Here is a 25,958-nt window from a genome sequence, read left to right on the forward strand (position 1 = left end):
GCCGCCCCGGCCCCCCGTCAAGGTCACGCCGGCGGGCCGCGCTGGGGCCGGCGGCCTGGGGGTCCGGGGACCCTCGCCGGGGTCGGGGGGCGGCGAGCGGGAGCCTAGGAGTCCGGCGTCCCGCCGCTTCCTGTCCGGGGCGGCCCTGGGAGGGCCCGGGGGGGGCGGACGCAGCCGCTTCCTGGCCGAGGGGGACCCGGCTCGGGAACCGGGCGGTGTAGGGGGGGCGGTCAGGGCGTCCCCGCCGCCGCAAACGCGCCCGAGTTTCCCGCTGGGGGATCGGGAGCGGGGACCCTGGCGGTCCGGGGCGTGTTGTCCGCCCCCGCGCCTGGATTTCTGGCTGGGGGACCCCGAGCGGAGCCCGGGGAGGGTCCGGGCGCACCCCCGCTGCTTCCTGTCCGAGGAGGATCCGGAACGGGAGCCTGGGGGCTCTGGGACGCCTTGTGTCCCTCGGCGCTTGGACTTCTCGCGGGGGGGACCTTGAGCGGAAAGCGGAGGGTTGTGGGGCGCCTGGGTGCCGGTGTTCCACCTGGGGCCCCCGGGGCTCCTCCAGCCCGCGCACCAACTTGGCGGAGAGGCGCACGTGGCGGCCCCGCTCCCGGACGTGCCAGTTCTGCGGCCGCGCAACTTCTTTCACCCCGCCGTCGGGGCGGCGGCTTGTCCCGTTGCCACTCTTAACCCTTCCCAAAGTGCGAAGAAAAGGAAGGTGCGCGGACTCGGCCCGAGGGCCAAGGTCACGTGGGACCGGCCCACGAGCGGAGCCGGAGCGCTGGGCGCACCGACCGTCCGATGGGGGGTCTGCAACTGGAGTCCCTTCCGGCTCAGCCCCCTCGAGCCCACCAATAGACGCGTTGAAAAGAAAGAAGAAAGGTGCCTCCAGTGGGTGGACAGAAAAGGCTCGCTTCCTTGGGCTCTCTCCTTGACCGGAGCGGAGTTTTTCTCTGTAATTATAGCCTTGTCTAGTGCTAAAGGAGCCTGAGATGTGAGCAAGTGATCCCAAAGGAGCTAGGAAATCCATATCTGCCTTAGTTGAGGGGTTTGGTCTAGTTTTCTTTGCAGAGAGCGGCTCCTAGGCTATCAGCATGGTTTTACAGTTACACTTTCTGTGCAGTTTGGGGCTGGGTGTCTGTGGTCTTGTGTACATTTCTCAGTGCCCTTAGCTTTGAAGAGACGCAGTGTGTCTGCTCAAGTGCTTGATTTGGTAAGTCATTGTTTGCGGGGTATAACTGGCCCCACAGGGCTTCCAGCTCCACGTTACTCCTGTGGACATAAATGCCTTTTGTGGGCTTTGTCTCCCAAAACCCCACACCATAGATGACTGGGAGGAGGACCCTTAACTTCTGGTCTGGTTTGTGTTAAAAAGCATGTCCAGGGACTGCAAGACGGTGAGTTCTTTGTGTTACATGGGTGAAAAGTTGCAGCACTTCTGATGGGAAACTAGGGTATAGGGAGAAAGTGCTGCAGAAGTGGGGCCGAACCTGACAGAAGAGTCTGCGGGCCTGCCACATCCCCATGGTGCTGGCCTTCCAGAATGCAACCACATACCGCCCAGGGTGGGGGTCTTCGCTTGGGGCTGCTTCTCTCTCTTAGCAGGGAGAGCAGAAACAGATTAGCGGGGAAGGGAGCCTGGAGACCCCTGGGGTGTGCTGCAAGGATCCAAGCCTGGGGCTGCAGAGGCAACTTGGGGATGCTGTGGAGCTAGCAGCAGGGTGGGTTCGGGGACCCTCCTGGCCACGTTCTCCTCCCCACTCCTGCATATCCACCCGGATCGCCTGGGTTTGAAAGTTGTACGGGTGTCCTAGAAACCTTTAATTGCTTTGCAGGTAGAACTCTGTTGCTAAAAACCGTTGGCCAGTTTCTGTTTTATGTGGGATCCTTGTTTCTGTTCCATTGATGTTGGAGTCCAGGGTCCACTTTATCTCCTCGCTCTCGTTGGCTGTTCTCGTACAGCGCGGGTGACTCCCCTGGGCTCCCCAACGAAGGGCCGTCTTGCAGTTTCCTGTGAGCGGGCCACGGTTGCCTACGCTGGGGCGATTACCATGTGGGGGTGAGCGTGGCACTGAGTTCCAGGTCATGGCAGATTTAGCGGGATGTGGCAGGTCCGAGTGATCTCTGACGACGTCCGCCTTCATCTCCAGTCTCCTTTGCTTTGGTCTTTGGTCAGCCTCATCTGAGTGACTCCTGAAGGAGCGCTTGCCAGGCGGGAAGGGCTGCTCCCCTTTCCCTAACAGGAACCCCCATGTAGGGGTGCAGGGGCAAGGCCTCAGCAAGTGTATGGATGCATGGGGTGCCATCTAATGGGGTTATGTACTTCTGAGTTTGAGTCTTCCAAGGAAGAGCTTCACCAAGTCGTGGCTGCCGTCCCCGTGAAGTCTGGCGGGAGAGAGGAAGTTGGCCGAGACCGGTGGTTTTAGTTAGTGTTTTCATCGTTCTGATTGTCACTATCAGCCAGAGCAGCGGGAGGGTTGGGTCTTGAGGGCAGAGGGCTGATAGGAGCAGCAGTGTCACGTGGGGCCCCGTGTAGCAGGTGTGTGACAGGCTGATAGCCTCCCTTGGGGCCAGCGACCAGGGGTACAGGCACTCGCCTTGTGGGGGGGGTCTCTCGGTTCGGACTCTGGAACTGGCACCGGCTCAAGCCTTACGGAGATCCAGACCCCCGGTCTCTTGGTAGGTCTCCAAAGGTGCCTGGCCCCTTGTTGGTGCTCACAGGTGCAGGGGGCGGGCTGGCTCCTGTTAGGCCGGAGGCGTCTTATTCCACCAGCCTCTAGGGCAGCCGGCTTGTTGTGTGGAACCGGAGAGAGGCTTGAGGAAGATTTTATCGGGCGCATGTTCTGTGGGTAAGGCAGGGCCAACTGGACACCCTCACGGGGGGAATCCCGGGGAAAGGAGGGGCTCCTTGGAGAGAAAGTGAGGCAGCCTGCGGGTCACTTTGAGAGAAGGTGCAGGGAGGCGGCACGAGTCCATGGCTGCTGGAGCTTGAAGCGTGGAAAGCGGGTGACCCCACCTGTCCCAGCGGCCCAGCAGTCCCAGCAGTCCCAGCAGTCCCCGGGGTGCTGACAGGGTGAAGCCAGAGGCCTGGGCCTGGAAGAGTGGGGACTTGTTAAGTGCCTGTTATCACTGAGCGCCCAGGAGGTGGGAGGGGCCCTGATGGCTTGGTTCAGAGAGGTCCTGAGTGGGGAAGGGGCTGTTTCTTGCAGACGGAGACCTCTGGGGGTAGAAGGTAGTGTCGCTTCTCTTTTGCATTTTGGAGCACAGTCTCCCGAGCAGTGCTGACATTTGGGGCACCCTGGGCCCTGTGGGGGCTGAGTAGCATCCCTGACCCCCACCCACTCGGTACTAGGAGAACCCCCAGTTGTGACAATAACACATGTCCCCAGATCTTGCCCAGTATCCTCTGGCAAATGAGACACCTGTTTGGGGACATCTGCACTTTTCGTCCCTGACACTTGCTCCTGTGGCTTAGGATTTGTTGGCTGTAGCAGGAACTAGTTTGACGCCTGTAAGGTTGATGGTGCTCTGGTTGACTTCTGTTTTCGGCGTTGGCAGTGGGTTAAGCACCTTGACCAGGTGATGTGCCTGCCCTGCTCGCAGAAACTCCCCTACAGTGCTTCCCTGCTGATACCCTTCCTAGAGCCCCTGCTGGGAGCTGGGCTGGAACTTTCTGCCCCAAGTCAAACCCTTCTCTATGCAGGACAGACCGAGGCTTAGAAGGGCAGGAGGCTTGGCCAAGGTCACCCCTAGGACGAGCCAGAGCTTGGAGTCCCGTGCTCCTGGTGAGCCAGTACAGTCCTTGCAGGGAATGGCAGGGATCGGGGCCAGGCCCGAATGTACGTTGCACCACTGTTGCCTTCACAGGGTGACTGTACTTTCACACGGTGTCACACTGTCTCAGAATCGTGAGTAGTGTCTTCCGCAGGTTACGTGTTTGATTGAGGCTCTTGCCTGGTACCAGGGAGTGGTGGGGAACACTGGTCCTGTCTGGGGGAGCGCAGGTGGAGGGGCTCACAGTGGGAGTCTGTGGGTGTCGGGAGTTCATGCCAGGCACTGGGGCATCCTGGGATTTTCTCTTGCATGTGTTGCTCGGCCCGCACAGTGGTCTGGGAGGGGGTGATCTCACCTTGCTGGCAGGAGGGAAGCCTGAGCTGCTGAGGGAAGAGCCTGCACAGGCAGGCTTTGGGCTAAGGCCTGAGCCCCAGCAGTTGCCTTCAAGGACTTTGTCTGTTGCTGTGAAAGGGCCCTGAAGTGGGGTGGCTCCCTGGCTCCTGGGCCAGCGCTGTGTGTTCCTCCTAGAGCTGCTTGCTTCCCTGCAGGGAAACAAGGACATACGTAGGGAGACAAGGTCCCAGGGCGACCTCACTGGAGGGGCAGGTAGGTGCGGAAGCTCTGCGTCGTGTGTACTTTAAGCAGAAAGAGCCATTTGCTAAACAACCATGGTCGTCGGTCCCAGGTCCTGTGCTGCTTGCCCTCCAGTGCCAGACTCTGCCCCACTGCTGCCTTACTGGTGGCCGCCTCACCAGGCGAGCTGGCACTCTCTGAAGCCTGCACGCATGCTGTGAGGGGGAGAGCCTGCGGTGGCTGGCTGGGGCCGGGGGAAGCCGCTGAAGGTCTGCTCTCTGGCACCAGTACCGTGTGTCTGCCCTAAAGCACGCAAGAGCGGCGCGGTCCTCCAGAGCGGGGTTCCATCCCAGCGGGTGGGGGAGGGGAGAGGTAACCGGGGCTGGGTGCCCCCAGTTACTTCTGCAGAGCCCCTTCCAAGAGGAAGTCACCAGCACCTGCTGTCAAGGTGCAGGGCCTGGGAGCCACCTCTCCTGGGCCCTCCTGGTAGTGGCATTGCCCGTTCCCCCTCAGGAACCTGACTCTGGGTCACCTGGCAGGGCCTGATGGAACCAGGGGGTCCCTGATGGTTTGTGGGGTTTGGGGACTTGGGGGGGGCCTGACTGTCAGTTTCAGCTGAATCATGACTCTTGCACCCTTAAGAGCAGGGAAGGGCTGGAGGGGGAAGCACGCAGTCAGCTCTCCCCTTAATCTGCAGAATCCCATCAACTCCGGAGATGGACACGGTGCCCTGTGAGACCGTCTGGGCTGCCGCTGGACAGGTGGCAGGGCGAGCAGCCCCCCACTCTCTGTTGACTAACGATGGTTTTGCTGCCCAGGCAGTGATGGAGCTGTTCCTGGCTGTTTCTGCCAAAGCCCTGTGGTTTCTGGGGCTCAGAGGTTGGGGCTTTGTGCTAGGGCTCTGGAGGGGGCCTCCCAGGACCTTGGGAACCTTGTGGCTCCTGTGTGTGGACTGGGGAAAGTCCGCGGGAGGAGAGGAAATGGGAAAAGGTAGAGCAGCTAGCCCGGTGCCGTCTGGAGGCTTGGGGCCCTCCATCCTGATGGACGGGGGGCCTGCAAAGGTGTGCAGCTCAGAGAGCCTAGGGCCAGGGGAGAGGGAGATCCTGGCGTTCCCTCAGTAGTGAGAATCTCTCATAGCTTAGGACTTTATCAACTTCAGACTTGCGGGACATTGCAAAAGAGTAACCAGAGTGGCTGGGTACTCTTTTCCCTGCTCACTCAGCAGTGGCTGACATCTTGCCCCGTTTGTGGGTGCCCCTCCCATACGCCATGTGCATCTCGGGTGAAGTACTGGGGAGCGAGCGGGGCCCCGTGACCCTTCACGTGGACCCTTGGGTGTGTGCTGTTTTCTAAGAACGAGAGCCTCTGAAATCAGTGCAGCACAAGGAGGGCCCAGATGATGGAGTGGGGGTGCAGCGTGGATAGCTTTTTGCCGTCCAACCCACAGGGCAGAGTCCAGCCTTGTCAGTTGTGCGGGTGATGGTGCTCTGGTCTTTTCTCCTTCATGCCAGATTGTGAAACTGAAACGAGGGCTGGAGCCTGGACTGGTCCGACGAGTTCCTTCCTCCATAAGTGGGTGGGCGGCCGAGGGTTGGGTTGCTTGGAAGGATACCTGTTGATGACCTTACTGCTCTGGTTGGATGCATGCTAACTAGAAGCTGGTATTTGTCTCCGTGAATTAGGTTTTGTGTTTTGAGAATGCTTGAGATCTCTTTTTCCTGCATGAATTTGCTTTTCCACAGCGAACCCTTGTTCATTCCTGTGTGGAAGGGGTGGGCAGACACGCAGCTCCTCAGCGGTGCCAGCCAGCCTTGGGGCCTTCAGTCATCCACTGTGCGCCCCTACTGGGTGCCAGGCCCTGTGGGGGCGGGGCCTGAGGCACAGCTCGCTCGCTGGCGGCAGCGCCCTGGGTGTCCGCGGAGGCCCGCTCCCCCGGGATTGTTGGGAGGCCAGAGGACGCCTGGCCTGACTCTGAAGGGGTGTGTAGGAGACACGAGTTTCAGTTAATGAGGCCTAGACGGGGGCCTCTCTCTGCTGCTCGATGAGACTTGTCCTTACAGATGGGCCTGCCCCTACCGTGGCGGCCTGTTTGTGGCCATTCAGAGGATGGCAGTGGGTACCCGTCTGGTGATGGGGACAGTATTTCTCACACACCAAATTCAAAAGAAAAGGCTGGAGTGGGACCAAGCCCCTGACAGTCCCGCTGCCTGTTGGAGGCATTTTGCCGGGGGCTGGCACGCTGGAGCTCAAGTCCCTGGATGGAGCAGGGGTGACAGGCACACTGGCTGCCTTGACGGGGTCTGTCCTGGGGTGGAGGACAGGTCATCCCTGTTGCTCAGGGGCAGGAGTGCCATCACCCTTGCGGGGGTCATTTTGTCTTCAAGCTGACTGTGGTGTGGTCGGCTGCAGACAACGGGACTGCAGGACCCTTAGTCTCAGACGGGGAGACTGGTTCACATGCTGGCATCTGAAGCCCTTGCCAGTTAGCGTCCAGGTCCCAGTCTGCATATGACAGTGCTCATAGCCCCTTCCCCCGCGCCTCTGTCATACCCACCTTCCAAGCTGTGGGAGGTCTGAATGGTGTTTGAGGGGCCACTGCTTCTTAGAGATGTCAGTGAGCGTGGCACCAGTGAGGGCTGGAGTGGCCCTACCACACGGGCCCATCTCCGGACCTGCTCCAGTGCCTCAGTTCACCTCAGGCCTAGCCAGTCCAGGGGCAGGGGGAAGGGTGGACGCTGCCCTGTGGCCTGTTGGTGTGGAGCCCCTCCCAGGGGCAGGGGAAGGGCTCAATGGGTTCTGTAACAGCCCTAGAGGTTTGCTGGGCAGAAGAGAGGCAGGTTGGCAACAGGGGCAACAGTGGGGTTCCTCTGAAAAGTTCTAATGCGTCTGCCTGAAAGGGCAGCCCAGGCTACCCTGGGGTGGGAGATGTGGGACAGGGCTCCAGTGCTGAGTCTGGAGCACGAGGGACGTTCCAGTGATTTGTGGGTCTTTACTCATGACCGCATGGAAGGTACCGGAGGCTTTGTCCTAGAGCCCCCATCATTCTATTTTGTTGCATGTGCTTTTCAGACCTTGACTTCTAAGTCCCCATTGTTTGCAAGAGCACTGGGGAAGTGTGCCCCATAACCCCACCCCGAAGCCCCTGTGGTTTGGGGGCTCCTGTCAGTCCGTTTGGCAAGGTCTCGTTTTCTCACTGAGCATGTGTGGCTCTGGACATGTCGTGTTTGCTTACGTGTTGTAACAGTCACCCCCACCATCTTGGCAAATCTCGGTGTCATTAATTGCTTCCACAGCTGACGAGACTGGGCGATGGTTGAGGCGGACATGTGTCAGTGCCTTGACCTCGACCCAAGGCAGCATGTCTGCGCCAGCTTCTTATAGATAGAGTCCCACCTTGGGATGGGGTGGGTGAGGCGAGAACTGTCTTGACGCTAAGTGTTTCCTTGTTGGATTGCAGGAAGCTCTTCGTGGGTGGTCTGGACTGGAGCACCACGCAAGGTAGGTGGTGGGGACCCGCCCGTGTGCCAGGCGCCGCCAGGCTTGTGACCTTGGCCTGCAGGTTGTGCGCACTCACCGCTCGCTACCTGGGGTTGTTTGTTTTCATTCTTGATTGATTTATTGTCTTGAATTCTGGAGAGGAGGGGCACTTGACTGGGGGCTGTCCTGATGTCTCACCAGAGTTAGGGGAGGGATACGGAGGGCAGGAGATTGTTGGTATGTGGCGTGTGGAGGCCTGGAGGCTTGCTGGTGCAGCCCCTGAGCTCAGGCTCGAGGAGGAAGCAGCCTGTGGTTGCTGGCATTCCGGTGGTCACCTTGCCTTCCCTCAGACTTCACTGTTCCCAGTGCCTGTGGCCGCGGCCATTGTCAGTTGCACCCTTTCTTATTCGTGTGAACATAATGCGTCCGTGTCTGCAATACCCCATCCATTCCCGTGGGTCTCCTGTCCTTGACCATCGTCCACACACATGCACACCCACACCACCACGCGCCCCCCCCCCCCCGCAGGTTGCAAGCCAGTTTACAAGTTGCTGGTTGCACACTTTCCAAGTCAGGCTGAAGAACTAGGGGCACGTGTGCCTGTGTGCTTGACACGCCAGCTCTGAGCCAGTGCTTAACACTCTGGTGTGTGTGTTTGTGTTTTGTCCCAATCTCTGAGCAGAGACTCTACGCGGCTACTTTTCCCAATATGGAGAAGTCGTAGACTGTGTGATCATGAAAGATAAAACCACCAACCAGTCTCGAGGCTTTGGGTTTGTCAAATTTAAAGACCCAAACTGTGTGGGGACGGTGCTGGCCAGCAGACCACACACACTAGACGGCCGAAACGTAAGTGTCCTTCCCTGGAGTCCGCTTCCTCCTGTCCCTCCGTCCCTGCCACGTGCCGCCCCGTCAGCTTGCCTCTGCCGCCGGGCCTCGGTGGACGTGCACGTGAAGGAGCGTTTTAGCGGGGTGTACTTTCAGAGGGTTGCGGCTCTAGGCTTAGGCTGGATGGGGCAGTAGGGCCTGGATTTGGGATGAATCGACTGGGGGCGTGGGCTTGTTTGCTGACACCTTTTCTAGAGAAAGTAGCTTCATATTTACAGCTGACTCGTTTGAAACTTCTGCAGATTGACCCAAAGCCATGCACACCTCGAGGGATGCAGCCAGAGAGGACACGGCCCAAGGAAGGATGGGTAAGGGCCCGGGCTGGGTGGGGCCACTCCACGTGTGCCACAGCCCCACCAGGAAGGAAATACGTGCCTGGATCTGGTGGTTTTGCTCGCTGCCGTTGAGAGCAACGGAGACGTTCTAGTTTGCTGTCTGAGCACCAGAGCGCTGCTCGGATTTGTCTAGTGGCGTATTTTTTACTTGTAGCCAAGAATGTCCCTATTCGTCTACCTTGAAACCAGAAAAGGACCTGCACACCTGTTTGTGATCAGTTTGAGTTCCATTTTCTCTGCCCTGGTGGCTCCCAGCCTGCCCCGGGGGGGCCAGTGTCAGAGCACCCTCTGCCCCTGCCCCCCACGCCTTTCTGCTTGCTGGGTGCTCCCTTCCAGGTGCTGCGGCTCACAGGCAAGGGCCCAGCTGGCCCTGTCTGAGAGCCTGGTTGCTGGTTGTTGGAACAGCTGGTTCGGAAATTCGCCCGTGTGGCGGCTCCTCAGGGATTCTCTGTGAGCTGTGGGTGGCCCCTGATGCTTGGCTGATTGGAGCAGACCCATCCTCTGTCCATCACCCATCCCTCCCCTTCTCCAACCCAGCAGGTCTCAGAGAAGACCATCATCCAGGACGCCTTTGTCTTAGCAGGAGGGCCTGGCCAGAGCTGGGCTGGAGGCAGGGCAGATGTCTGGGCCCGGGCCCGAGAACCCGCGTTTCTAGCAGGACCCAACTGCTGCCGGCACACAGGGCCTTCAGACCCTTGGAACGGTTTTTATTTTCCCAGTTTTCTGTTGGGAAACTTTCTGGGAACTTGACAGAACAGTCAGAAGAGTGGTACATCAAACCCCTAGATTCATCAGTTGTTATCTGTATTTGCATCCCATCTCTGCCTGTGCCTGCCACTCCTAAATTCTGGAGCGTGTGTCTCCTAAAAGCACGTTCTCACACAGCGGCCACGCCACAGCGGGAGCGTCGGCAGTGGCCCCCGGCACCCCCTGTGCCCAGACAGAGCTCCTACGGCTCTGGGGTCACTTCTCAGGGGGCTTCCGTAGCTCTTCTCTTCAGACTGGAATCCCAGCCACGTTCAGGTTCCGTTTGGTTGCTCATGTCCTTTAGTCTCTTAGCAGCTTTACTGAGGCAGAGCACCCCTACGTGTACCCGTGAGACCCTCTCCCGCCCCCAGAGCTCAGCGGCATTGGTCCAGAGCCTTTGGGACAACAGAGCCCGGAAGCCCCTTGGACAGGAAGCACAGGGGGTGCGAGGAGTGCAGTGGGGGGAGGCAGCATCCCAGGAGCGGGAGCTGAGGTTCTGGTCCTCCTCTGCGCACAAGCGTCAACAAGCTTGGGTGAGCGTTTCCCTCTGAGGTGAGACCCTCCCCGCCGAGGGTGGGATCACTGGGTTCAGGTGAGGCGAGCGAGAACTTCCCATAGTCCTTTTTTTGTTACCCGCTGAAAACCTGAAAAAACTGCTAGTTTTCACCGTTATGGCCGCCAAACCCAGAGTCCGTCCTTTGAGGTCGTAGAGCTCTGTGCCCCCTAGCTGTAACCCCAGATGCTTGGACACAAGACCCACCCCGTGCCCGGCCCCGAGTCGCCACGGTCTCTGTAGGATAATGAAAGGAGAGTTATGATATCTGCTGATTGTGGTTCTCTTTAGTGGGTTTTTGGAGTGTTTTGGTCTGGCTTTTAGCTGGGTCTTAAAACCAGTGCAGCGTGCGTCACATACTCACCGTGGGGAGTGTTGTGAGGGTTCCCCACACAGACTAACCGTTTTTTCCTTCTTAAAACAGCAGAAAGGACCCAGGAGCGATAACAGTAAATCAAATAAGATATTTGTCGGTGGGATTCCTCACAATTGTGGTGAGACAGAGCTCAGGGAATACTTCAAGAAATTCGGAGTGGTGAGTTGTCCCTGCCCCAGAGCACGGCGGGTCGGGGTGGGAGTGGTAGAGCCAGATATCCGTGGAGGTCAAGCCTGGCAGCTCTTTCCTCTGGGCCTCTGTCTTCCCCAAAGCAAGCCAGAGTCCAGGAGAGGGTTTACTGCTTTTCAGGCAGATGAAAGCTCGCCAGGCCCATCTCCTGGAAGGCCCTTTGGGTTGGTTGTGAGTGCCATGGTGTAAAGCGCCTAGGTAGTGTCAGGGAGAAGCAGGGTTTGGCTTGGCTGTGGGAGCCAGCCTGCTGTCTCTCGTCACAGGAGGGAATGTTCTAGCCCCGGTCCCCAGAGCAGCTGTGCAGACCCCTCTGGCCTGGAACCGGTGTTGTCCGGCTCCGGTAGCTCACGCTGTCCACCGGGCTGCCGGGCACTCACTCCCTGGCTAGGCGTCGTGAGAGTTTTGGACCTGTCACCTCTCAGTGTTTCCTCAGTGACAGCTGACCTTCTCCCAAGGCTGGTTTTGTTTCTGGAAGAGGCTGAAATCTTTTAGAATCTTATGGGGGGTTAGAGTTACTTGGGCTCCCTCAGGAAACTCTGTTGTAGTAGGGAAGACTGGCTAGCAAGTAAGCTCATGTGGGGGGCCATCCCAGTCATTGGAGGCAAAGGCACGGTGTCACCCCGGGCTCCCACCGGGTCACACACCCTGTTGGTGGGACTGCCAGTCTGTTGAGGGGCGAGAGGCTGAGCGTGCTGAGGGCCTGGACCAGGAACGAGGAGCGCCAGAGCACATGGTGACGTGTGCTCGGTGAGCCAGGGCCCCGGGAGAGGGGTGCTTGCTGGCTGGACATGTATCAGGAGTGCCAAGCTGAGTGTGGGTCAGATGGATGGTCTTGGAGTGTGTGGCTGAGCACCAGAGCTCTGGGTCCTCCTGTCCCAGCATCCGAGCCTTGGGCTTTGTCTGTGAATGGAAGGGCACACTGTGGTTCTCCCAGCCCTCACCTCCCCAGCTGGAGTGTGGGGCTGGGGTCTCCGGTGTTCACATGCCTCCCTGTGAGCACTTGGGGCAGGGGCAGCATGCACTTCCCTTGGCCTCCTTTGGGTCCCGTGAGTCTCAGGCATCGTTAACCCATAAGGCCGGCCTTTTGCCTCAGGACTTCCCCGTGGAGTGTCTGGAGATGTTCCCAAGCTGTCAATGCCTCAGGAGTTTTGTGGTAGCCAGATGTGCTCGTGGCTGCCCGTGGCACCCGGGTTCTCGAACGCTCGTCTCTCTTGCAGGTCACAGAAGTGGTTATGATCTACGACGCAGAGAAGCAGAGGCCTCGAGGTAAAAGAGATGGAGTTTGTCCTTGACCTTCCCCTTCAGATGGCAAACTATTTCACAATTAGGTGGTGGTGGTAGCGAGCGTTGCCTCAGAGAAGGATGATTTGGAGACATGATTAAAACGTAGGCCCTTCCTGTGCAGCCCCAGCCTGTCTGCTTCCCAAGGTCAGACGTCACAGGGTTTTTTTGGCTCGTTCTTTTGAAGTTTTTACAACTTGACATGAATTTCGATATGGTTTCTGTTTTTAAATGTGTACTGAAAGCTTGGTGCTTTTTTCAAAGGGTGCACTTGTCACTCAGGGCTGCATCCCGCTTGCAGTCCCTGCCCAGGCAGGTCTCATCCCATGGCGTCAGGCTAGGTCTGCCCCAGCTCGGCTTGAATGTGGACTTTCCTTTATCCATCCCATGCTTCCCCCGTTTTTCTTGTTTCTTGTTCCCCTGAGACCGTGGGGCAGCGGGAGGGGGGTGAGGAGCCGCCTCAGCGCACCCGCGTGGCGTTCGGGAGCTGCCCGCGCTCGCACGTCCTGATGGGTTTGTGGGGCTGGGACAGCGGGCACCCGGTTTCCGTGCCCTTTTTTATTATTATTATTTATTTTTGTTTTTATTTAAAAAATTTTTTTTGTGGCTGCTGCTGTTTGTGCCCGCCCGTATGTTTTGGTGCATCCACCGCTTTTGGACCGGCTGCGTGAGCTGCCCTGGCAGTCTGGGCGCCGTGCAGCCCCTGCCCCAGCCCCGTCGGAGGCCCCCCTAGCGCACAGAGCCGGCGCCGCCGCAGCATGCGCCCGCCATGCTGGAGAATAGTTTGCCATTTGAACTTCCATCCTTCTCTTCCTCCATGATAAGTGACGTATCCTCACTTCATGTCGATTAAGCTGTTAAGTCTTAGCTTAACTTTAACATAGACATACATGCTTAGTGACGTACTTAAGTGTCTCATAGTAAAGTACAGTAACGTTAAGTAAGTTGTTTTTCCTTTTCTCTCTGTGAATTGTCTGTGATTAACGATATCTCTTTAGATTTCTCTTCCCCAGGTGCTAAATTATATCACACAGGTACAGGCCAGTCCCGCAGTCAGAGGAGGGAACGGGCTTTGCTCCAGTGGGGTGTAAACGAAGTTTCATTATGTTTCTGTCCGCTTCCTCAGTGGTGATGTCGCCTCTTGACAGACAGACGCGTCCCTAGACGCCCCGCCCCGGGCTCCTTACCCAAGACTCACCGCCTCTTGCGCTATAACGGACCACCGGGCCCTGTGGTTGCAAACACTCCTGCACTTGGAGAAAGCGTTAACTTTTTAACATGCTGTTCATCACCCATGTTGTGTTCCACCATTTGCCTCCGGTCTTGTGAAACTTCAGGACATGGGAATCCTGAGGGCTGCTCTTAGAGTCCTACCCCCCCAGTCAGCCCCCTGAGGCCTCGCCCTGGGCCCGGGGAGCACGCCAGGCCGCCGTGGGCTGGGGATGCAGGCAGGAGGAGCTGGCGGGGAGGGCACTTCGGCCTTGACCTTGGGGCTCATGTTCCCGTGGGGAGCTCACAATGTCCTCCACGTCAGGTCCCTGCGAGCACGAGGCCAGCAGAGGGTGGGAGCGACGGCAGGAGCCCCCGGTGGGCTGGGGGCGTCCCAGAGAGCTCATCCTGCTCTCTCCCCTTCCCAGGTCTTTTCCAGGGCTCCGCCTCCCTCCTCCCCCTCGGCCAATCTAAGACAGTGTCCCCGTCCCTGTCCCGAGGGTTCTGCATGTGTCTCACTGGGGACAGTGAAGCCCTGACCTCGCCCCTCGCCCTGGCCGCTGCCTTTGCTCGCCTCACACCTTCCTCTTTGGCATCCCCCCCCGCCACTCCCCTCCCCCAGCTCCATTCTGTCTCCTTCTGTGTGTCTTGTCATTGTTCTGCTGCCGTGACCCCGCTCCTCGCGCGCTGTGTGCAGATTCTTGCGTGAAGTGTGTGCATAGTCACGCTCAGACACACGCGTGTGCAGAGACACATCAGAAGCCGCCTGAGTCCCGGGTGTCCCTCCCTGCTAGGCTGTCATCTCCAAGTTTCTGAGCTGTCTTCTCCCCCCCCACCCACCCCCCAAGGTTTTACCTACAGTCTTCCCACACAGCCCAGCGACTGCAGCCTCAGCGTCCCTCTCCCGTCAGCTTGAGAGGCCTTGGGCTTGGCTGCTGTTTCCCGATGCCCCCTCCCTGCCCGCTCCACACCGCAGGCCTGACCTGGGCTCTTTGCATCTGCCACGTGATGCTCTGTTGCTCTGCCCCCCTCCGCACCCCATGCCCTTCTTCAGCCCAGTCTGGGCTCTCAGCCCTTCCCCTCACCCGTCCTTTGTTCTTCGGGGTCCTTCTGGCAGCTGTCTGCCGCACGCGTCCTTTTGTGCTTAGAGCAGATGGGCCCCGGGGGAAACAGTGCAGTCGACTGAGGACCAGACATGCCACATTAGCTGGGCGGTCACACTCACCCAGACCAACCAAACTTCGTTTATACTGCCACTTTCTTGTGTTTGGGAAATGCTAAATTTTTTTTCCCTTTAAAATTCTCTTTTTGACGATATGGTGCCTCTTGCTCTTGCTGCTGACAGCAGAGTTTGACCTGCTGGAACCCGTTGTGGCCTGTATCTTTGTGTATTTATTTACGTAGATATGTACAGTTAGATACCTGTATACATACGTATGTTACTTTGACGGGACTCCTTGGGCTTACCCAACAGTGTTGGATAAGCTTAGCGAGGCACTAACTGTGTAGAGACCGTACTTCTGTTTAACGCGCTAGAACGATATATGGCTGCTGTCAGCACTAGTTGCAAAGCAAATTGCAAGCCGAGGGGGAGAATCTTGGGTTTCAGAAAAGCAGCCGCACACCCACGGCACACACCCTGCCCGAGGCAGCGCCCGCGGCCCCCTCCGTGGGGTGCTCTGGTACACACCGGGTGCACCGGGCCCGCGCGTGGGCCCAGCCCTCGCCTTTCTCCTGTCCAGGCTGCCCCTCTCTCTGAGGCCGGCCCCTGGGGGTTCCCACCGTGTCTTCACGCGGAACCCTGCCTCCATCGCCGGCTCGGGCCCCGCCCTGCAGCCTCACACACTCCGCTTCCCTGAAACCCTTGGGCGACCCCTCGGCCGGGCCTGATACTGTTCATCACCCTGTTTTGTGTCACAACGCCCTGCTACCTTGATTCACTCTTCGTCGTTGGCTAGGTTTTGGATTTATTACTTTCGAGGACGAACAATCAGTGGACCAGGCTGTCAACATGCATTTTCACGACATCATGGGCAAAAAAGTGTGTAGTTGTAGTTTTATTTTACCTTAAGACCAAACCAAGTCTTAGGCAACTTAGGGATTTCACTGGAAATGATAATTCCGGAACAGAAAAAGGGCCGGGCGAGTCGACCTGGGGTATCGTGCTGTGTGGGCTCGGACCTGCTCCTGCGGAAGCAAGGGGCCCATCGTACCCGAGGGGTTCTGCCTGCGGCGTGGCGTCTTCCGTCTCGCCGGCTCTGCTCCCGGAGCCCCTTGCTCGGGATCACGTGGGACCGGCGGGTGGGGTGGCCCCCCGGCCGAGGGGCACGGTCTGCGGGGGCCTCCTGGGCTGGCCTCCAGTGAAATTGCAGGTTGCTTCAGGCTTGGTTTCAGTGACCACTCCTTCAGATGTCTGTCCTGCACTCCATTTGCCTCCTGCCGCCCCCGATGTGTGGTGGGCAGCGGACCTTTGAACACAGGTTCCGCGTCAAACTGAAAGAGACGTAAACATCCTGAAGGATTGGTTCTTTTTACTTGGGTCACTTACTGTGGAACTCCGGTCCCGACCACCTGCTCTCGGTAGTACTTAACTCCATGCAGTCAAGTGACCTCTGGTGTCATCTTCATACTGTGTTGCTGCCGCGGAGACGGCCGGCTCAGAATGGGGCTCCTGCTCGTTTGACTGGGGCCCCAGAGCTCTTGGGGAGGTTCACTCTAAAATGAATCGCTGCTAGAAATTCTGCAGTGGGATCTCTTAGAGTCAGTGGGAGGCTTTGGGTCCACATCTCTGCAGGATTCCTGCGCCCGCCCTTCTGCAGCCTGCTCACCCACTGGCGGCCGGCGGGTGTCACGCGGGCGGCATTCCCTAGTTCCCTTTGACGCGTCCCGCCCTCGGGACTGGACCACGGCCGTTTTTGTCCGTCATGATACTGCGGAGGGACTAAGGCACCACGAGTTCCTGCCTCTCCAGCACTCCCACCCCAGCCCCACAGCTGCTCCCTGAGAGTTGATAAACACAGTGGCGTGGAGCTGTTTTTACAGAGAGGTGCTGAGGTTTTGTTGCAGGCTTAGTTAATCCCATTTGAACCTAAGCAGCAGACACAAACCTCACTCCGACGTTCATTGAAGCTTTCAGTTTAAAATTAGCGTGCAGATTTCAGGGACGCATGCCAGTTATGAACACAAGTTCAAAGGAGTCCACGTTCAGTATTTTAAGGTACTGTGACATTTAAAACTTGGAGGAAGCCTGGTCCTGCTCTCTAGGGGCAGAAATGCTGCTAAGCGCACGGATCTGCTCCCATCTCCAGGCGGCCGGCCCCGCCCCGGTTTTGTAGGACGCATCGGTGTCTGAGTCTGGTCTGCACGGAGCACAGAGCGGAGACTGAGGTGGCTTCTCGGTATGGGGCTCGACTTCTAAAGTAAGGTGCACACGTGTGGGAGCCTGGCTCCTGGCAGCAGCCCCCGGCTCGCCCTGTTCCCATTGCCCGACCTTCACTGGTGGGCAGGCCACAGCAGCCTCTCGGTTCCTTGGTGGGGGTTCACCCCCGTAAAGGGCTTGGGTCCCACTTCTAATTAAAACCGGAGTGCCAGTGGCTGCATCCGTGTTCTGAGGAAGAGAGTTAAAAAAAAAAAAAATGTACAAGGGCTGCTTTGCCTTGTAAGCAGGAACCAAATTCCCTTAAGGAGAGTATGTGAAGACTCATTAATTTGAGCTCTTTGAAACGGGTCCCTTGGTCCTGCTGTCACATCGCCTTGAGCTAACGGGGATTTGTTCTTATCCTGGAGTGTCCTTGGGGCATCAGGAAGGTAGGGTCTTTGTGTCTCTGTCCCACTTCCTGTTTGTTCTCCAAAGGGAAGGGGTCTGAAGGCAGAACTGATGGAATTCTGCATACGTAATGCTTAGCCCACCAGACTGTGAGACCCCAAGGATGACTCCAAGTGGATTTATTGTCTCTTCCTTCTCATTAAAATTCATCATTAAAAAAAATTGGAGACTCAAATGCCGAGGCAGCCCTGTAATTGGGGGATCTTTGGGTTGTCAGTTTGCCCGCATCTCAAAAGCCGCGTAGGGAGGGAGCCTTCTGGCGGCCACAGCGCTTGGTGCAAGGAGGGCACGCACGCTCGCCCCCGCGGCGCAGCCCCTCCGAGTGCTGGGGATCCTGATGACGTCCGAAAGAGGAAGGGTCCTGGGCTGCTGACCTGACACAGTATGAAGATCGCTTACTGATTCAAATGTCCATTTTATTGCATGTTTGTTTACTTTTTTTGTTAGATGTAATGTAAGATTCTCTTTATCACATCCATTCCCTCTGACATTATTTTGAGTTAATTGAGATTCTTTAAGCGTTAGCCTGGGGAAGGTAAGTCTTTATCTTCCATTAGACATTTTAAATAAAACACCTAAGTAAACCAACTGTGTTTCTCAGGTATGAGCTTAAAGCACAGGCAGGGTGGGCGGGCTCTGGAAAGGTCTGTGTGTCTGCTGGCCTGGCTCCGCCCAGTGGGGGTCCCTCCTCCACCGCGGGCCTGGGGTGGCGTCCGGCTCCTGCCGCGCTGGGGCCCTGAGAGCCCGGGAAGAGGGCTGCGACTGTTTGGTCCTGGTCTCTGTGTCCCTGGGGTGACGAGGCCATCGAAGGAGAAAGCTGTCATTTCACCTTGACTGAAAGACCCTTGTCACACAAAACTCTGAGGGCTCTCGGCCTTCGGCCGTGCTCTGCAGCGGGTAGGGCTTAACATGTCTTACGGTTGCATCTGTTGTACCTGAGAAACATGTTTTAAGCAAAAAGAAAAAAAAAAAGAAAAGAAAAAAAAATCATAAATTTTTAAAGAAAAAAAAATACTGGCCTAAATAAGGTTTATAGTTAAGTATTTAGTTTTAAGTCATAATAAGATGCTAAGTGTAGTCATAAGTTATTTGAGGGTGTGTCTGAAGGGAAGGGGGTCCAGGACCCTCGGCATCTCCCTAAACCAGAGCTTCATTTGTCTAGGTGGAAGTTAAACGGGCTGAGCCACGGGACAGCAAAAGCCAAGCGCCGGGACAGCCAGGTGCCAGCCAGTGGGGCAGCCGGGTCGTGCCCAATGCCGCCAATGGCTGGGCAGGCCAGCCCCCACCCACGTGGCAGCAAGGATACGGCCCGCAGGGTAAGGCTCCAGTATCCAGAACCGGTCGTGCTCCCCCCGCCCCCTGCCCTGGCAGCCGCGTCACGGAGGCCTGCTTGGAGGCCAGGGTCCCAAGCCTGAGGGGCAGCAGCTCCCCACTGCCGCGCCCTTTTCCTGCAGACTCCCTGCAGAGGTGGGGCTCAGTGCTGGCTGCACAGGTGTGCAGGCCTTGAGGGAGTACATGAAGGCAGAGGTGGGGCTTCCTCCCCGTCCAGCCCCAGGGTTGGCACGCAGAGCTCTGCGCTCATCCCAGGAGCGAGCACGTGGGCTCTGCTGGGAACCCGAGAGCCCCTGAACCAGAGGGGTGCTGTCCAGTCGGCCCACAGTTGAGAAAGGAGCTGGTTTCCACGTCCTCACCTGGTCCCCTGTGAGTGTGGTGTGACCCTCGGTGGTGGTCTTGTTCCACCTGTATGAGGCCCCAGCTGTGGTTTGAGCACGTGGGTCTCAGTGCAGGCAGCGGAGCTGTGGAGGAGGCCACGTGGGTCTGAGGGAGCAGTTAGATGCCGCGTGTGGCCACGCGTGCCGTCCCTGTTGTCCGTGGCCGTGCCGGACAGTGCCTCTAGGGGAAGCCAGGAGGACCTGGTGGATGGTGGATTGTGGAGTCTGTCACTGCCGCCATCGCCCCCAGCAAGTGCTGCACCGTGGGAAACGGTTGTCAGTGAGGTTAGAGTGGGAAGTGGGCCTGGCCTGGCCATCTCAGAGGCTCAGATCAGATGCTTTAAGGGAGTCTGGGGGTTTTGTCCGGCTGGAAGGGGGCACAGAGTCCTGCCTCGTGGGCCTTCTGAATCTGCTCCTGCTCCCTGGGCTCTGGGCTGATGCTAGCTGGGCTGTCACGGCCTCCGCGAGGGGTCAGCAGAGTGGTTAAGGACAGCTTGGCAGAAGGGTTGAGGTTCCCAGGGCCCCCAGGACAGGATCTGGTAGCCTGTGCCTCCTTTAGAAATGCAAAGAAGGGACGGTGTCCAAGGAGGGGCAAAAGGAGGCCAGGTGGGTCTGTCTGCACCCAGAGGCACCTGGCGCGCCCCACCCCCACCCCACCCCACCAGCCAGCCACAGCTTTCAGAGTTGTCTTTTTTAAAATATTTTATCGCAAAATAAAACATAGCCAGGGGCTCCTGGGTGGATCAGTCAGTGAAGCGTCTGCCTTCGGCTCAGGGTCCTGGGGTCGAGTCCCGCGTCAGGCTCCCTGCTCAGTGGGGAGCCTGCTTCTCTCCTCCCCACCTGTGCTCTCTGTCACTCTCTCTCTCTCCCAAATAAATAAGTCTTTGCGGGGGGGCGGGGGGACACAGCCACAGGAGACCAGTTACTGAGACCAGAGCTCTTGCCCACTAGCGCTTGACTGGTAGCTGGCCTGAGGCTCCCACCACCCAGCGTAAGGTCCCACCTGTGCGTTGGAGCCCCTAATCTGTGGGTGTCCCCTGTCGAAGAGCCAGGGCCACCTGACCAGCAGGCTTCTCTTGGGGAGCCTTCCCCTGTAGAAGCAGGACACCCTTTTCCCACACTCAGGTGCCTGTGTTCCCGACACCACGGGCTCCTCTGATGCCTTCCTCGGGGCCGGGATGTCCTCCCTGTGCCCGCAGCGCGGCAGGATGCCAGGCCTTTGGAGAGTGTCTCCAGGAGGGCTTTGCCAGCAGGGCGAGCGCTGCTGGGGGTGGGTCAGCTGTTAGGCTGGGACACGGACAGGACACCGACCGCCCTCTTTGTTTTCCTGTTTAGGAATGTGGGTTCCGGCAGGACAGGCAATTGGTAAGTCCTTATTTGTGGGCACCCAAGAGAGAACCGAATCTGAACCGGGGTGGGCCCCTGGGGGGCCTGGGCAGCTGGGAGCTATGTGCGCCACACCCTTTCCCCCTCACTCACCTCTGCGTCCTGTATTCCAGGTGGCTATGGACCGCCGCCTGCAGGGAGAGGAGCTCCCCCACCTCCCCCACCATTCACCTCTTACATCGTGTCCACCCCTCCCGGAGGGTTCCCCCCTCCTCAGGGCTTCCCACAGGGCTACGGTGCCCCCCCACAGTTCAGTAAGTCCTGCGGGCCCCTGGAGGGGGGCTGGGGGCCCATCCCAAGATGATCCTTGCTGCCTGTCCTGGTCCCTCTGCTCCGAGGGCCGTGTGGGTGGCATGTCTGTTTTGAGAGGGAAGTGTGCCCTCTCGCTGGGGCGTCTGGACCTGGTGTTGTAACTCGGCAGTGAGGGGCTTGAGCGTGTCAGGAGCTCTCGCCTGTGCTCGGCTCTGCGGTGGGGAACCTGGGCCTTGGGCAGCCAGCGCGCCTGCAAGGCTCTGTGCTCGCCCTTGGTAGAAAGGTGACCGTGCGGCCACGCCTGGCGGCTGGGTCCTCAGCAGTGACGAGAACCCCTTGCCTGACACACTGTCATTGACAGTGACTGCTGTCATTTCCACGTGCCATGTGGCCGGCCCAGACAGTCATCCCACAGTCTTGCTGGGAAGTGCTTGTGGGTCCGGGTGTGTTCTGTCAGAGTGCACCCCAGCTTGGGTCAGGCCGCGTGGCAGCCATGTGGCCCCTCATGGAACAGGTGTGCCTCTCCCTGGCCTGGACCATGTCTGATTTGAGTTCTAACCAGAAGGCGGGTGGGTAGAAACGGGGGTGTCGAGCCCCAGGACGCAGTGGAAGGCTTGCTGTGGTGGAGGGCTGTGCTGCGTCTGGCAGGCGGGCTTTGTCCTTTTCAAGAGTATGTCAGTGTAGCTACTGTCTGTGGGGTCCCTGCCTCACGCTCGGCCCCGGGCCCACCCTAGCTACGTCCCCAGGGCCTGGCCGCTCAGTGGGTTTTGGCAGGAAGTGGCCGTGCACTGTGTCTGTTGGCTTTCTCTCCTGTTTGTATGCAGGTTTTGGCTACGGGCCTCCACCCCCACCACCGGATCAGTTCGCCCCCCCAGGGGTCCCTCCTCCACCTGCGACCCCGGGGGCAGCACCTCTGGCCTTCCCTCCGCCTCCGTCGCAGGCCGCCCCAGACATGAGCAAGCCTCCGACGGCCCAGCCAGACTTCCCCTATAGTCAGTACGGTGAGTTGGAGACGTGCAGGCGCGGCCTGGGGCCCAGGACCTGGCCCCACCATCGCCTGCCTTCCTCCCCGCCAGCGGGAATGTGGCGGGAGGCCCGCTGTGCAGGGGCCAGTTGGACAGGGTCAAGCAAGATGGAAAGCAGGGTTTTGGTCTCTTGGGTTTTGGCCAGGGAGCTAGTCTTAGCAAAGCTTCGGTCGTGCAGCAGGTGTTCCAGGGCCTGTGGGTTTGGGAGCCCGAAGCTGCGACAGGGCCCCTAGGAGGATGACGCGAGGGCTTGTGGGGCACCCCTGGCAGGCCCTGTTCCTTGGTTGTCTCGTTTTCTTCTGAGCACAGGGCGGGCACCTGTGGGCCACGTGGCTTCGTGGCTCCGGTGTGGGGTGCGCACCGGCTCGGGTGTTACCGTGGGCTTCACTCGAGGGGCTGCTCGTGGAGGAGCTGCTGAGCCTGGGGTCTGCAGGGTGGCCACCGAGCCTGTGCGGGAGGAGGTCGTGTGAGGACAGGGTTGGGCCAGGTGTCCCGGGTCAAGCAGGCCCTCATCCGGGGGTCTCCTGCCCCCTCTGCTGGGCCATGCGGGGGAGGGGGGATTGCTGCCTGTCTCCAGGGCTCCCGGGGCTCCCGGGAGCCACAGCTTCAGCCCACGTTTCCTCGCCTGGGGCTCTGCCAGTCCCACTTTGTTGCTCAAACTGTGTTTGGCCTAAGACCGCCGTGTCTGCAGTTGAAGCTGTTCTTGCCCTCGAATGCCGTCCCTGGCCAGCTGCTCCCGGCAGCCCAGCATCGTACAGGCTTATCCCCCCTGGCGCCGTGCCCGGCAGCGGTCCCCGAGCGCATGGGTTGTCAGCCCCCCATCCCCGGAGCAGGACGTGTCGCGTCTGGCGTGCGTGAGCAGCCCTGGGTGGGGGCGTGCTGACCGCCAGCGTGGCCCCGCCCCGCCCCTCTGCGGAGGCTGCCCTGGGGTAGTCACCCTGGTCTCGTCTCTTGCCAGGCCTGGGTACCTATTCTCAAGACCCGTCAGGCTTCGGGCCCATACTTTGTTTACACCCTTATGGTCAGGCTGAGCAGTGATGTGGCCTAGGTAGGTGGCGCCTCCTCATCCACGACCCCCACTCAGCCTGCACCCGGGCAGCGGACGCCGCCTCTGCCGTCCTGGGCGGGGGTGGACCTGGCGGTGCCCTCGGGACGGGGCCCTTGCCGGTGCGAGGATCTCGACTGGCCGCAGCCCCATGGCCCCAGGAGGTCTGCTTCTGTAGGGCAGCAGACCTAGGCCCCCGTGCCTACGTGCACCTGCTGCTGGGGACCCGGGGCCCCCGGGACACACCTCCATCCCAGGTGTGCAGTCTGGTGCTGTTCCCCTTCCAGAGGCGCCTCCCCTGCCTTTTGAGGTCAGCAGGTGCAGGGTCTAGGTCCCGTGTGGAGGAGGGACCTGCCCGACCCAGGCAGTCTCTGCAGGCATGGTGCCGTGAGTCACACCTGGTGTTGGGCACACAGTCTTTCCCTGCACCCGTCGGTTTTATGGAAGCTGCCAGGTTGGGTCAGCTCTGCCGAGAGGACTGCCTCGGGTCTGGCGGTCATTTGGGAGGGAGGCCAGTGCTAGTCTGACATTTTCTTAAATTCTGGGGGCTGTGTCTGAGTTCCCTGTGCACTCCACTCAAAAATAAACTTTCTAGAAGCCCTTGGGCCACCGAGCCAGGCCAGGTACTCTTACGTCTCCAAGCTCAAAGGTTTCCAGTGGCTCAGAGGGGCCGCCGTGGCAGAGCCCCGGGTCCTTGGGAGTGGATGGGGAGGCAAGGCCGAGGACGGATGGGACAGACCGGGGGTCCTTGAGGTCTCTGAGCTGCTTTTCCTTCTGTGCGGAGACCGCATCAGGGTCCTGTGGGGGAGAAGGATGGGCTGTGCGGGCGTTGACCCCTTCTAGGCCGTCCGCGCAGAGCTGCCGTCCCTCCCAAGCTTACCGGGCTTTTTCCCTACAGGTTACGGACAGGACTTGGCTGGCTTTGGACAGGGCTTCTCAGACCCCAGCCAGCAGCCCCCCTCCTACGGGGGCCCCTCGGTGCCAGGCTCGGGGGGCCCCCCCGCCGGCGGCAGTGGCTTTGGACGAGGTCAGAACCACAACGTGCAAGGATTCCACCCGTACCGACGCTAGCCGGCCGGCGCCTTGTGGACGTCGGGGCGGCTGAGACCCAGGATTTAGAACTTGTGAACTCGTGACAATCACAAACTTGGCAGAAAAATAGCGACTCGATGGTGGGGGGAGGGGGGCGAGAGGCTTTTGGAGGCGGCTGTGGGTGTCTGGACTGAAGTTTTTAAATATATTTCTTTCTCTAACCCATCAGCACAATAAAAAAAGTCACTGGTTCAACAACAGGGTTTAAAAAAAAAATGTCTTCAGCTTTAATTCAAAAACTTCAGGTTTCTTTTTCTTCCTTTTTTTTGGAATTATTTTCCTGAGCCTTTTGTTTTACCTTATATTGTAAACTTTTATGTTAAAGAAAAAAATATACATTTACAAATTGTGAGATTTTTAAGAGAAATTTTCTACGATGTATACTGGCTTATTTTTTAATTTAAAGCAGGGTTTCCGTCGGCACTGGTGGCAGTGAGGGGCGTTCTCAGTGCCTCACTCCTGGCTTTGAGGGTTGGGGCTCGTTGGTCCAGAAACTCTGGGAGCTTACAGAAGTCTACTGAGCGTGTTTTGTTTTTTGTTTATTCCTTGCTTTTGTCGACTGACCTGCCCGCGCCGTCTGCAGGTGCGCGGTGGGGGCCGCGCCTGCCCAGCCTCTGCGGGCACCGCCCCGCGTCCGCCCCGGCAGCAGGGACAGGGAGGCCGTGTCAGCCGTTCTCCCACGCACGTGGTTTCAGGGCGTCCCCACTGACCAGTTTGACCCTGGTTTGAATAAAGAAAAGTGCGTTTGGATTAGAAACCCACGTTGTGTCCTTTTATTCCCTCCCCACTCTCGGCTGTGCGTCCCCAAGGGGGGACCTGCGCTGGCCCTCAGCCTCCTCAGCGGTCTCGGGCATGCGTGGCCCGCTGGAGTGGGGAGCGCAGGGCCCTACCTCGGTGTGCCTAGGGTCTTGGCGTTGTAGTCGATGTGAATTTAAGGTGGCCTGGGGCTGGGGGGCCTGGTGAAAGCTGCAGATCCAGTGTGAAGGGGCCCAGGTTCCAGGCTCAGTGGCCGCTCGCTGAGCGCCGAGGGAGAGGTGCCTGGACAGATCTGGGTGGGGACTGGCCAGGCCTCCCCCATCCCATGGGAGTGACACCTGGATTGTGGCCTTGCGTAGGCCACTCACCTATCCACAAACTGAGCTGTTGACGTGGATGGTGTGGACGTCGGGACACCCAGTTGAGGGCCGGCAGGAGGCAGCATGGTGGCCCAAGCCCCTAGAGCTTGGGTGGATGCCCCAGGGGCACCTGGTGGGGCCTGGCCATCCTAGCTAGGACCCCCAGCCGGGGGCAGGAGGTGGGGTGGGATGAGCTCCAGCACCCCTCAGTGGCCACTCCCCTACCTAACACACAGGGCCTGGCCAACAAGATATGTGCCAGGCCCTTCCAGCCCTGGGTATTCTGGATATTCCATTCCTGTCCATTTTCTTGACTGCCCCTCTCCGCAGATAAAAGGGGCTGCGACCGTCAGTGACAAGGGTGGGGAGTCAGAGTTCACTTGCACACAGGACTTCTTCGGCTCTGGGCTGGCCTCTCTTTGAGAGTGGGAGGGACTCCTGGGTCCGGGGGCACCTGGCCCTGGGAATCAGCTAGGAACAAAATGAGTGAGTCCTCCCTTGTTCTAGTGTGCAGGGGCCTGAGAGCCGCTGTCGCAAACCCAAACCACACTGATCCTCTGACACTTCTGGGGTCTGAAGTCCTAAAACCCAGCCGTGGGCAGGGCTGGTCCCCCTGGGGCCCCACTGTGAGGTGACACGTCCCAGGTCCCAGGCTTTGGAGACTCTTCTGTCCTTCTAAAGACCACCATCAAGATTTTAAAATGTAAAAAGAACAGGGGCGCCTGGGGGCTCAGTCGTCACCTGCCTTCCGCTTAGCCCCTGGGATCGAGTCCCGCTCTGGGCTCCCTGCTCAGCGGGGAGTCTGCTTCTCCCCCTCTTCTGCTGCTCCCCCTGCTTGTGCACGCACACACTCTTTCTGACAAATATAATCTTTTAAAAAAGCAATTAAAATGTAAAAAAGAACAGATTCATCCAAAATTCAACCGATGTGTCCAATGCACCAGCCTGAGATAAAGTAATGGACAAAACAGCCAGAAACCCCCATCCGGCCCACGGCCCAGCGCACATTCTGGGGTGGGGAAGGTGGGTTCAGCTCAAAGGCCAAGAGAAGGGCCCTGCAGTGCTCAAGTGCCCTGTGAGGCAGCGCCCCGCCACGCACCTCTCAGCCCCGGCAG

General features: G+C 58.9%; 1 protein-coding gene across 4 annotated transcripts in view; it reads left to right on the top strand.

The window, feature by feature from the left end:
* Positions 1-24,485, top strand: part of DAZAP1 (DAZ associated protein 1) — a 25,642-nt gene extending 1,157 nt beyond the window's left edge. For 2 of the 4 annotated variants that reach the window (XM_034657379.1, XM_011230249.3), the window contains exons 2-12: positions 7,793-7,833; positions 8,495-8,661; positions 8,943-9,008; positions 10,760-10,870; positions 12,118-12,166; positions 15,349-15,431; positions 18,379-18,532; positions 20,264-20,293; positions 20,428-20,568; positions 21,391-21,567; positions 23,535-24,485. In XM_034657379.1, coding sequence (XP_034513270.1) covers positions 8,548-8,661; positions 8,943-9,008; positions 10,760-10,870; positions 12,118-12,166; positions 15,349-15,431; positions 18,379-18,532; positions 20,264-20,293; positions 20,428-20,568; positions 21,391-21,567; positions 23,535-23,707 — 1,098 coding nt within the window. In that variant the 5' untranslated portion in view covers positions 7,793-7,833; positions 8,495-8,547 and the 3' untranslated portion in view covers positions 23,708-24,485. Of the gene's footprint in view, positions 1-7,792; positions 7,834-8,494; positions 8,662-8,942; positions 9,009-10,759; positions 10,871-12,117; positions 12,167-15,348; positions 15,432-18,378; positions 18,533-20,263; positions 20,294-20,427; positions 20,569-21,390; positions 21,568-22,549; positions 22,640-23,534 lie in introns of all 4 variants that reach the window. The other 2 variants (XM_034657378.1, XM_034657377.1) reach the window with 2 other exon arrangements.
* Positions 24,486-25,958: the final 1,473 nt, after the last annotated feature.

This window comes from Ailuropoda melanoleuca, chromosome 4 (assembly GCF_002007445.2).
Source record: "Ailuropoda melanoleuca isolate Jingjing chromosome 4, ASM200744v2, whole genome shotgun sequence".
Taxonomy (NCBI): domain Eukaryota; kingdom Metazoa; phylum Chordata; class Mammalia; order Carnivora; family Ursidae; genus Ailuropoda; species Ailuropoda melanoleuca.